Source organism: Xenopus laevis, chromosome 2S (assembly GCF_017654675.1).
Source record: "Xenopus laevis strain J_2021 chromosome 2S, Xenopus_laevis_v10.1, whole genome shotgun sequence".
Lineage (NCBI taxonomy): Eukaryota > Metazoa > Chordata > Amphibia > Anura > Pipidae > Xenopus > Xenopus laevis.
In genome coordinates, this window is record NC_054374.1 from 127,716,647 (window position 1) to 127,729,693 (window position 13,047).

Genomic DNA, 13,047 nt, shown 5'->3' on the forward strand with positions numbered 1-13,047 from the left:
ACAGCCAATCTCCACAAATTAAAAGCACAGTCTGGGAAAATGCAAACCACTCTCTATGAATCCCTCCTATGAAGCGTGTTTGTGGGGATCTTGGGACCTTCCCAGGAACCGCAGTTTGTTCCAGCAGAAGAGTGTGTCCATCTGCCCGTGAGGCCTGAGGAAGGTGCAGAGAGGGAGGCAGGCTACGCCCAGTCTGGCTTTAATTAAAAGCAGGTGAATAAAATGCTGAAATATTCTTTTATTTTTGGGAGACGGATTTGACAGCCCCACCTTCTTCACTACGTGCAGGAGACACAAGCTAAGCGACTGCCATTGGACTTGACGCTACAGAGCGCAACATTGCAGGGTTTATATATTAGCTGGGAAAAAATGAGATTTGCCAAAAAATATAAAATGTGCTTGACTCCTGTATAAGTCGAAAGGTTTGTATGTAACTCACTCAGCCTGTATTGCAACATAACACTTCCCCACTGCTCAGCCCCTTACCTGGCCCTGGCATCCGACCCGCTGCTTTCAGCACCTTTCCTATGGACAGTTCCTCTGGAGACGCTCAACCCTGAAGCTTCTGCATCTCACGTCACTGGGAGACGCAGCAACTTTTTCCAGGGGCTCGCACCCAACCCTCTGCTATAGGCCACAAACATACACGGTGCTGAATGAACAAGCACTTTCTACCATGCTGAATCACAAGCAATTATCATGAATCATCCAGTAGTTAATATACTATGCACTGTGTGCAAGGTATTCCATGAAACCAAAAGTGGCCCAGTGTAATGTATGTGTGTATATTGTATATACACACATTCTACTGGATTTGAAATTTGAAAGCATTATCCACAGTGTGCAATAATTAAGAAGCCAAAATAAATACTTTTATTTACATGATCACATGTTACAGCAGAAATCCTGCATATACAGCCATTATACATAAACCTAAAAATATAGAGCCTACCTCTGACTAGAAGAATATCTGGATACCGTATAAAAATAGGAACATAGAGTATTTGGCTACAGTGTAAACAGGGATTACTTTTCATAGTGCAGAATACTTCAGGTAGAATGGTAACTTCCACATTTATGGTATGCAAAGAAGGAGCCTAATAGTGAGACAACACAAAACCCCCCTTTATACAGTTTTACATAATACAAGGAAAGGTCCAGCACTGTAGCTATAAGGGTACTGACAATGAATGCAAAAAAAAAACCCTATTCAGTTTTATGTGTCATCCGCAATGTTAGGATAGAGTGAAATCAGACACAATGTTGTTTATTGTGGTCCTTGGAAAAGCTGGAGGGCCATGGGGTCCCTGACTTGTAGAACATACATGAAAAGCTGATTTCCTGATGTTTTCTGGGTATCCAGTAGGTAGTAGGTTGATGTGTTATAATAAGGATAGCCAGAAAAACAGGACCATAGCATTTGACATGGCATTTACCCACTTTGTGTTTGTGTTTATTTGGGGTGTGAAAATAATTTATATATTCACGGTTCACAAAAGTGCCGCTATTTATAGGCTGAAGTGTTTAATACTCCCTGTGTCTCTCAATCTAAACAGCCATTAGAGTGTTCTAGAGTTCCTTGAAATTTTGACTTAAAGGAAAACTATACCCCCAAAATGAATACTTAAGCAACAGATAGTTTATATCAAATTGAATGACATATTAAAGAATCTTACCAAACTGGAATATATATTTACATAAATATTGCCCTTTTACATCTCTTGCCTTGAACCACCATTTCGTGACTCTATCTGTGCTGCCTCAGAGATCACCTGACCAGAAATACTACAACACTAACTGTAACAGGAAGAAGTGAGGAAGCAAAAGGCAGAACTCTGTCTGTTAATTGGCTCATGTGACCTTACATGTGGTTTGTATGTGTGCACAGTGAATCGTACGATCTCAGGGGGCGGCCCTTATTTTTTAAAATGGCAATTTTCTATTTATGATTACCCAATGGCACATACTACTAAAAAAGTATATTATTATGATAATGGTTCATTTACATGAAGCAGGGTTTTACACATGAGCTGTTTTACTCAGTATCTTTTAATAGAGACCTACATTGTTTGGGGGGTATAGTTTTCCTTTAATAGGATCTAATATAGTTCAACACATAATGTAAATGTCCCTTCTCCTGCCTGTAACACAAAGTCTGTGTTACAGTAAATATATATATTTTTTAATAAGCTGGGTTGTCTCGTTTTCATCTCAGTGCATGGGCCCCTGGGGTGCATTGATCTCTCCCCCCCACACTCACAAATGGGATTCCTCCTTTTGCCAACTTTGAATTAATAAACCTGCTTTTCATCAGTTTTCCAGCAGAGCAAGTGCATGTACAGCAAGATGTTAATATCATTCTCAGCAGGGTATTTTTCTGGGCCTGAATTAGAGATTGGTAGTCCAAGGGAATTTTAGTAAAGCAAAGGCTTTAATTTAAGGGAACATAAAAGAACTTAGAGATATCAAATCTGCAAATTGATAGCTGTTTATAAACTACAACTCTCAGAAGTCCCTACACCTTCAGGTAGAATGGTGGGGTTCAACAACAGCTAGTGACCTGTAAGTTGGATATCTCTGATGTATATACTAAACTCATGAAAAATGTCTTTTTAATATATATCTGATATCTTGTATTTATGTACGCAAATACAAATATTCACCAACTCATATGTGCCAAAGTCCCAACCATTTGTATGCTTATAATGATGTATAAAGTGGCCCTCACATAAACAAATCAAACAACAGCTAGAACTGCAAAGTCAAAATGTCATTGTCCATCTACAGGATGCTATCAATTTTAGATATGGAAATTTTGCAATTAGAAAGAAATTTTTGAACAATTGGTCCCCTTATTTAGATACTTTGAATTCTAATGACAAACTGATGTTTAATAAATTCATGTACACTCCTGGAGAGCATTCTATTCTATTCCAGTGTCGGACTGGGCCGGCGGGAAACCGGGAAAATACTCGGTTGGCCCGCCAGCCCAGACCTGCTCCCCCTGCACCGGACGTGCCATTAAGAAATGAACGTATGCTCAGTTTTTCAGCATTCTGGAGCAGCGTGATGTGTCCGCGCGTGTGCGAACAGTGAGCGGCAGGCCAGGGAGTTGGAGCTCGGGAGGGGTTCCCCCGGGGACTGCCAGGAGGGCCTTTCGTTTGCAGCCCTGGTGGGCCCCCAAAGCTCCAGTCCAGTTCTATTCCCTTGATGTTCCATAGCTTATGTTTTCATCATTCATTTCTTTTTATGATAGAGAGGAAAGTGTTATTCTGTCCATTTGCAGTTAGTTCTGAAATTTGCGATGTTTCCATTTTACTTTGCATTGTGATCTATTTCTTTTTATCCATCTTAAGTATGCTAACTTACTTTTGTTGTGCAATTATTATGCACTGTTATTATTTGTCATTGTGCATTTTCGAATGCCAATAAATATAATTGGAAAAGAAAAAAAAATTTCATTGTCAGTAACAACTCAGTTTTCTCCATCTGAAATATCATTTAGTTGACCTGTTTGCATCTCTTGAAATACAGTTAATGTGCTGTATTATTTCTGTTTGAATATTTAATAAGGGGATCCATCAGCAGGATATGTAGGAACATGTAAAGGTCGTAAGTCAGTGCACTACAATTCATGGTTCAACTACAGCAGGAATATCAGTGAATATCAGTGCTAACTGCATGGTGAATTTCTACATTCAGAGTAATCATCATATGTTAAAGTTGTCAGTGGAGTAATATGTTATACAGTATACTCATAGTTTGGTGATATGAATGCCTTGTGCTCTTAGTTCCATCCAGCAATGTCTTAAGAGAAAGGACATATAATATAGGACATAGAAATATTTGTTGCTTACTTTTTCAGTGCTATAAAGGAAAGTTAGGCAATGCAAGTTCATGTGTTTTACACCATTCTGAGAACAAAGGGCATATAAAGAGGTTTTTTTTACAGTATTGTGTGTCCCCTGTTTTGTTTCAGTTTTGAAGGTTTTTTCATATATGAAATTAGTTCAGTTTAGGGTATCACAAGCACTCATGGGCAATCTGTGAGCTAGTACAGTTTAAGCAGGTTACATGACAACACCAGTGAAACGTGCAATGGCATCGTTCCGTGACCTTTTCAGCCCGACTCCGGTATCCTCTACCACAGCACAAGAGTTCACATCCATCTAATCCCAATGAAGTGCTGTTACATATTCGCCCTGTGGTCCCAGGAGTTCCATTCTTTTCACTAGGGCTGCAGAAGTTAGGAGACTTCTCAAAATAGACAAGATCCTGGGATGATGGCAGAGCATGGGTGGGGTTCTCAGGTTCTAGATGAGGAGGGTCACTGCGGGAACCCCATCGATTGCTGCCATTGTTGCTGTAGGTGATTTTAGAGGCTCCATCAAAACGGTCCTTCAGAGCATCCCCAACTGAACGGAAGGGGGGAAGCCGCATCCAGCATGTCCTAAGGGAGCAGGATCCTGACATTCCATGACACTTGCACTCCTGACGCATCTCTGTTAGCACGGTCTATAAAGTAGAACAAATCTATTAATGCAAAAGGAAAAAACATCACAATGTGGCTGTTCATATATGATATATAATCTGAAGAAAAAATGTAACCCAATGACATGCAACCAGCCACCCTCCAACACCCAGCATTCACATGTTGGGGATGTACTGGGAGTTGTAAGATAAAAGTAACAGGAGAACCATTGGTTGGCAATTTTCAAATACTTTTAAAATATTTCCTTTGTGCTTTCACTTATATTTTCTTTCTGCTTTGGGCCAAGGAAGATGCCTTCTTTGCCCTCCCCTCTACAACTAGTAGATTGTTATAACTGCTCTAGACTACACTGTATTTCAGATGGAGTGCAAAGATAATCCACTATATTATGTGCAAGAATAAAACCTGTGTATACCGCAGGTATATGGGGGGGGGGCTGTAATCAATAATTTTGCCTTCTGATTGCATTTTTTGTGACTATGTAGATAAACACAATCTGTAAATAAGTGCTATCTGGCTCTAGGTTTGTGTATATTTCATTTGAACATTTGAGCTTGCCACTACTCTACATTTAATCACTCATTGTATAGTGTAAAAATATTATGTCTCAAACATGTTGGTATTCCCTCAATACAGCCCACTGGCCTAATAGACAAATATTGTGTGATTTGGTCACTTCTGAAGAAGAAGATGTTAAAGTTGTCAGGTTATTTTGCCCACAATGAAGCTGAACTTCTATGTTGGAAAATGACTGTCCACACTTGTCATTGGCAGGTAAAAATGTTTATAGCAAATATGACTTGTTTAAAATGGACTTCCTAACCATATTTCTAAGTTTATGGTCAGAAACAAGTGCAAAACTCCATGTCAACTAGCAATCCCCAGGATTAATATCTATAGCCAGTTCCTGATGGGTTCCAAAATTGCATTCATTTACTTCTACTGAGAAGCTCAAGAGTATAGTGGGTGCATTAGAGTTCATGATGTATGTGCAATTTCATTATATTTCATTTTCCCCCCATACATTATGAATCAGATTTGAGCTCAAAACATTTTGCTCCTGGGCATAATAGTGCTGTAATTGCAGCACTGTGCACTTAGAAATTTATTCCAAGAATTTAATTGATCAATTCATTAAAATGTTCCTGTTCCATGATAACATCAGACTTACCAATCTGCCAGCCTGATGGTTGTGCAGATTTACCAGGTATTTCAGGTCTCTCCCTCTCTCACTGGAGTCCACAAACTCCCTGCCAATGAACTGGCCAAATTCAATGTTGTCACTGCATCCACCCCAGTGCCAGTCTGGGCCTCCAGGACCTCTTCTCCTGTAGTCACATGAGCAAGACTCAATGGTACCTTCCGAGCACGAGCGAGCTACAGAATGAGTCACTCCTGCACTGGTGATGGCAAATACGAAAGCTGTTTCCCTGCAGCCTGGGGAATGATAGAAAGACTTATTATCAAAGGCACTCACTTAGGGACAACCTGACACTAACGACAATTCATCTAATTCGTCAAAGCTTCTACTGTGAGTAGAGTCCTCTCATTCATATTTTTGTTATTTTAACAGACTTAAAATTATTTTAACAGTCTTAAAAATTCTCTTTAGCTCAATGCTCTGTAAGACCTTCCCCTAACTAAATATGATCTTTGTGCAGAAAAGCCAATAGGAAAAAAAATGTTATGGTATGTTTATAGAAAAATTAAGTAAAATTGACACGGCTAATAAACATTTTATATATTGCCTTAAAATATTTTTTACATATAAGCCTTCCCTACATTAATTAATCCTCATCTCTCTCTCTCTTTTTCTTTTTTAACCAATACTAAAATCACCTTGGGACAATTAGTTGGCATCCTCTCTACTCTGTGCAAAAGTACATCAAAGCTACATTTTCCACTCATTGCTCATCACTCTAGATCAGTGATCCCCAAGCAGTTGCTTGTGAGAACATTGCTCTCAGATCCCTTGGATGTTGCTCCCAGTGGCCTCAAAGCAGGTGCTTATTTTTGAATTCCAGGCTTGGAGGCAAGTTTCGGTTGCATAAAAAACAGGTGTACTGCCAAACCAAGTCTCTTGTAGTCTGCCAGTCCACATAGGGTTTACCAATAGTCAATCACAGACAATAATTTGCACCCCCAGGAACTGTTTACATGTTTGTGTTGCTCCCCAACTCTATTTACATTTGAATGTGGCTCACAGGTCTCTAGATCATAGACACTCACCTCTGTTAATTATCTTTCCAAAAACTTGGTTTCCAGTTCCAGTGGGGCAGTTCCAGCGCCGGTTCCTAAACTGCCATTTGCACTCTCGGATAGCGCTGTGTAGGCCTCGGGTTATACTCTGGAGGATTCCTGGGTTCTGGCGAATTAAACGTTTCTGCCTCCGGCTGAGAAGCTGCAGACTTGGATCTAGCACTAAAGGAACAGGTCGAGCATCTGATCCAGGAAGAACATTCCCTGCAGAAGCCACATTCACTATCCCCCTGCAGAATATAAAACAGTTAGGCCAAACAAGTTATTGAAGCATATGTACATTAATGCAAACATACGATTGTATTTAATGAATGCAGTTCAACACTTTTAGGGTCTATTTGTTCCAAAAATGGAAGATACAGGTACAGGATCTGTAAAGCTTGATAGCAGTGGTGTGTCACTGCAGGCCTGGAAAGGTTCATGTAGTATCATTCTGAAGGAATAGTGATAAGGAGGTATGGTAATAAATGAGCACTGAAGTTAGGGAAGGAAGCACCAGAATCCCCCAGCAGCTTTTAAACAATACAACAACTATCTTGTGTATGTATGTATATATATAGTGCTGGCTAGTACCCCATAGTCCTAGAAAAAAGCACACTCTGAATGCTGAAAGCAGTTCTGGTTGACCATCATCCTGGAATACGGGCTACTGGAACATGCAGCCAATGTTCCAGCATTCCACATCTAAATTTAGAAGCAGTGTACTGAATACTTTGCGAGAAATACAAACTGGTTATACTGTCCATTTTTTTTAAACAAGAGAAACTTTGACTCCAGTCCATTTTCAATAAAAACAGACAAAAAAAAACATGAGAGACTTTATATTATAGACTCCACTTTCCATGTATGTGGCAGCTGCTTCTGAGATAGTGTAAGTTGGATACAGTGTAATGTTAAATGTTAAAAAAGCAGCTAGTACATAATACTGTGTTATTATCATTAGTTTTATTATTTGTTGTTTATTTAAATAGGAAATAGGAAACTATTGGAAATCTTTCTGCTATATTGCAGAGCTTTCGAAGAAAAGCATTAGCAGACAATAGGAGCAGTACACTATGTGCATTTGAAAACCATGCAAAGGGAATGTATTGTAACATATTTTCGTGTAAGAATTATGTCACTGGCTGAACATATTGTAACTGTGAGAAAAGTTAAATATAACAACTCTCTAGGAGGATTACAGGCAGAATACTCTATAAATATAGGAAAGTACAGGTTGAATTTAACATTGCACAAAGCACAGGCTGAATATACTGTAACTGGGAGAAGCATGGGCTTAATATTACGTGACTGAAAAGAGTACAGGCAAAATATACTTTAAATATGGCTTTAGTACTGTTGAATATATTGCAGCTAGATAACCAGACTGAAACAAGGATAATTCTCAGAGCTCCCCTCGTGCTGTAGCGCATGTAAATGAAATTTGGAATTTTTGAAAATTGCATTTTAAACAAGTTTCCTTTATATATTAATCACATATATATTAATCACAGATTTTCAAATGGTGTTATTTGTAAATGTAATTGCAACTGAAACCAGTACTTGTCTGGCCCTCTTTACTCTCTGGTTCTGAAATTTTAAACAATGTAACAGATTTCAAGCCGAGACAGATCTGATAATCAGCTGGTTTTTACTACGTTGTTGCAAAAGTCAGAGCATCCTGGCACAAAATGCCAAGGGACAGCAGACACTGAATTCTATAGCAATTACAATAACAAATAACTGTAACACCACTAAACAATTTTGAGCAATGTTTATTGTACAGTTGCTTAGAATGACATTTTCTTTCATTGGGCAAACTGTTTTGTTGAGGTTGACATCCCCTTGTACAGTAACGTTGGGTGACGTATAGGCTGACTATACTGTAACTGTTGGGAGAAGTAAATGTAAAACAAATACAACTCTGGAAAGAAATATTCCTTTTAGCAGGAGGTAGAGATTGATATTTTGAGACAATATGCTTTTTTATTTTTTTATTTTATTTTTTATTTTTTTGCAGTATGACATTACACAATTTATTTCTCAGTGATGTTTTCATGACTAACTTTACTGGTTGCAATATGCTTTTTTAAATTATACTTTTTGTGAAATTTACAAGATAAGAAACATCAAAAACAGCAAAGTTTGGAATTACAGCAGCTATCAGTGGTGTGACTGAAAGACTGGGAGATGAATTAGAGAGGGAATGTATAGAAAGATTAGGAATAAAAAAACAGCACTCGTGGAGCAATTGTTTTTTGACTATTGGAGTCAATGACCTCCATTTGAAAGCTGGCAAAGGAAAAGCCAAGGGAATAATTCCAAATGAAAAGTTGCTAAGATTCGACCATTCTATAACATACATAAAGTAAACTTCAAGGTTAACCACCCCTTTAATAGACTGTAATTATGAGAGGGGGCAGAAAGTGGAATATATTGCAAGTAAGGGAGAAGTACAGGTTGAATATACTGTAATTGTGGGAGAATACAGGCTGAATGTACCATAATTTTATCTATTTACTTTATGTGAGGAACTTGTGTAATATACTGTAATTCCAGGAAAAGTAAAGACTAAATATACTGTATCTCTGGGATATGTAAACAATCAATTTACTGTATCTCTGGGATATATAGAGGATTGAATATACTGTATCTCTGGGATATGTACAGGCTGAATATACTGTATCTCTGGGATATGTACAGGCTGAATATACTGTATCTCTGGTGTATATACAGGCTGAATATACTGTATCTCTGGGGTATTTACAGGCTGAACATACTGTATCTCTGGGGTATGTACAGGCTGAATATACTGTATCTCTGGGGTATGTACAGGCAGAACATACTGTATCTCTGGGATATGTACAGGCTGAATATACTGTATCTCTGGGGTATTTACAGGCTGAACATACTGTATCTCTGGGGTATGTACAGGCTGAATATACTGTATCTCTGGGGTATGTACAGGCTGAACATATTGTATCTCTGGGTTATGTACAGGCTGAATATACTGTATCTCTGGGGTAAATACAGGCTGAATATACTGTATCTCTGGGGTATTTACAGCTGAACATACTGTATCTCTGGGGTATGTACAGGCTGAATATACTGTATCTCTGGGGTATGTACAGGCTGAATATACTGTATCTCTGGGATATGTACAGGCTGAATATACTGTATCTCTGGGATATGTACAGGCTGAATATACTGTATCTCTGGGATATGTACAGGCTGAATATACTGTATCTCTGGGATATGTACAGGCTGAATATACTGTATCTCTGGGATATGTACAGGCTGAATATACTGTATCTCTGGGATATGTACAGGCTGAATATACTGTATCTTTGGGGTATGTACAGGCTGAATATATTGTATCTCTGGGGTATGTACAGGCTGAATATACTGCTATACAAGGATGAGTAAAAGTAGCGTTTGCAGGAATGTATGCAGCAGTGAAAGCTGAAAGCTATCATTTCAGAAGCAAACTCAATTGCCTACATTGTAATTTTGGCTTCGGAGCTTATGATTTGTCTATAATTTTGGTAAAAAATTCACATTATATGTGCTGTAATTTAGATACACTGGGTGTTGGGTACAGAACTGTGTGTTGGGAGCAGAGCAGCTCTGGGTGTGAATGAGCTATGGTGAAAGTAATGCCGCTGGCAGGTAGGGAAAGGATAATACTGGGATGGTGCAGGGTTACATAGAGAGCAAGGCAAGATTCAGATGCAGGAAGGTAAGAATCAGCCCATTGCCCTGCCAGATGCTTCCTTTCATAAATGGAATATGGATACCAGAATGTGTGTTCTGCAGCATCCCATACTCCAAACAACTTGAGCTGCTTTGTGTCTCAGAGACAGTGAGGTCTATGAATAAGTTAGGAGCAGAGTGTCAGTACAGAATAGAGAGATCTAATAGGAAAGCAAAGCAAATTCCTCAGATACTAAGGTTAATATATGAGTATTGCCTACTCAGCCATCATGTGTCCCTCCAACCTTTCATGAACTACAAACCCCAACCTGCTCATGTGTTGCTGCAATTTAGTAAAAAAAAATGTGCCCTTTGCGCTACTCACCACCATTTGCCGCTGTTATTCACCGCGATGGTGTTGGACAGAGAAGAAAAGGCCAAAACCCACAGAGTCTTCAGGCCGAGCAGGAAAGTGAGGATCCTCATTGCTCTGGAGAGAAGCGCACAAGGTAACAGCAGCAACAGCAACAGGTGGGAGGGGAAGGGTCGGCAGGGTCGGTGCAGGTCTCAGGGGGTTACCTGGGCTTCTTGTCAATACAGTCCCGATGAAGAATGACAGCGCAGGAGAGTGCCCGGAGTCTGATTAATTTGAGGTGGTCACACTAAATACCAATTGAGCAACTTGAGAGGTTCGGTGAGTTGAGCAGCAGCAGACTTGCCAGTTCAGAGACGAGAGCAGCTCTGGAGAACCTGGTGAGCGCTAAATAAGTAGCGCTAAATAAGTAGCATTAAATAAGAAGCGCTAAATAAGAAGACCTCGCCTTAGCCTAACAATAAGGAGCGGGGAACATACTCTGCTCCTACTGTGTAGGTGACACAGCGGTCAGGAGCTGTCTTTCCATCAGACAAGGCCAGAGAGAAAGAGAGGTGGGGAGAGAGATTAATACCCTTAATGTCCATAGAGCCCAGCTCAGTCATTGTACAATTCCTCCCCAATCCTTCTCTGCATGACAGACACTAAATCCAAGGCACAGGGGGAAATCCTCCCACCCCCACATGATCTCCACATTTTACTCATCAATGTTGAGATGGTGAAAATATCATCAAAAGCCTTTTTTGTCCCCTGATGCCTCCTGTGTATCACCCAACTAGCAAGTGTGGGCCTTTAATGAGCTGCTGAATCTTTGTGGCCCTGGCAGACATTGGCCATGGAATAGAGGGGCACAACTCCCTGCGACCTCTTCCTCCTGCCATGTATGATTGCCATTGCTGTGCCCAGTGTGTGCAGCTCAGTTTATTTCTCCTGATCCCACACGTTTTTCTTTGCCTCTCCCCTTCCTGAAATATCCTATCTCTGTGCCTTTAGAGGCTTCTGTCAAGGGAAGGAACTGAGCATCTCTGAGGTTTCTCTGGTGGCTTTCTCCCTTTTGACTCTTTTTTTTTCTGCTACTTTTTCTGTTTTTGGCAGGAGTTCCACATACTCTACGTCATTCTGGTTAAATGTTTCTGTTACCAACATGCTGTGCCTCAAGCGTGGGGATGCCTGGCCATCAAGTTAAAGAGCTACTTCACCTTCATATTAACTTCCCCTGTTCTACAGATAACATCATTGTTTTGCGTTTGGTCTTTTTTAAATGTTAGTGTTTTTTTTTTTAATTACATGTATGTTTCTACAGCTATCTGTTGCTATACATGAATTACCATAGCAACCAGGAGCAGGTCAAATAGAAAATGAATAGCAGAAACTGAATAAGCAATAAAAAATAATATTACATTATAAACCTCCCAGTCAGTTGATTGATTGTTTCCTGGGTCAGTGACCTCCAACCGCCAGTCAACATTTTCAAAATAGCCAGAACAGGTAGGCTCATTAAAAAAAGGAAAAATACTAAATAAACAAATAAATAAAGACCAATTTAAAAGTTGTTAGCACAGGTCCAGCTAAACATACTAAAAGTGAATTGAAAGGTGAGCGTTTGTTTTTAAGAACAACTGTGAACTGCTTAGCTGGGATGATTTCATATAAAAATATATAAAAATATATAAAAATATAGAGGAAGGAGAGGAAGGATTGAGTTTATTAAGCCTTCACATAGTTCCCCACACTGTTGTTCAAGGAGAACTGAAACACATTGATGTGGGAAACCATGTGAAGGCTTAATAAACTCATTCTTTTTCCATGTTCGTGAATGCTTCCAGTCTGTGCTATTGTATATATACTGTACTGTATATATATATATATATATATATACACATATATATATATATATATATACACATATATATATATGAGGCTCTCTACACCACAGATCCATTCTAGACAAACTGATGTGCTGTCTTGTAGAGCTTGCAATCAAATTTTGGTCACGGGAAGATAAGAGAATTTCCCAAGGTAAAAAAAAAAAAAAGAGAGTTGAGAAGGAAATTGAGCCCAGGTTTTCCATTGTCATACTACACTGCCAGAGTCTCTTTCCCACTGGGCTACTTCATCTCTATCATTTCTGTTTCATTAAAGTGACAGCAACATTAACATGGAGGTGGTCTTATATAAAGAGCGTATTGTTGCATTTCCAGACTCTTCAACACACACTCGTTTCTACATCTGCATAGAAATCTGTTTATGC

At 39.3% G+C, this 13,047-nt stretch overlaps 1 protein-coding gene across 1 annotated transcript; it reads right to left on the minus strand.

Annotated features, from left to right (window-relative positions):
• Window positions 1-2,076: 2,076 nt before the first annotated feature.
• On the minus strand, window positions 2,077-11,885 carry wnt1.S (Wnt family member 1 S homeolog). Its single transcript, XM_018249998.2, has 4 exons — window positions 10,809-11,885; window positions 6,722-6,981; window positions 5,664-5,929; window positions 2,077-4,515 (listed from the first exon to the last, which is right to left on the minus strand). The coding sequence occupies exons 1-4, from the start codon at window positions 10,907-10,909 to the stop codon at window positions 4,024-4,026; spliced, it is 1,119 nt and encodes a 372-aa protein (XP_018105487.1). The 5' UTR covers window positions 10,910-11,885; the 3' UTR covers window positions 2,077-4,023.
• Window positions 11,886-13,047: the final 1,162 nt, after the last annotated feature.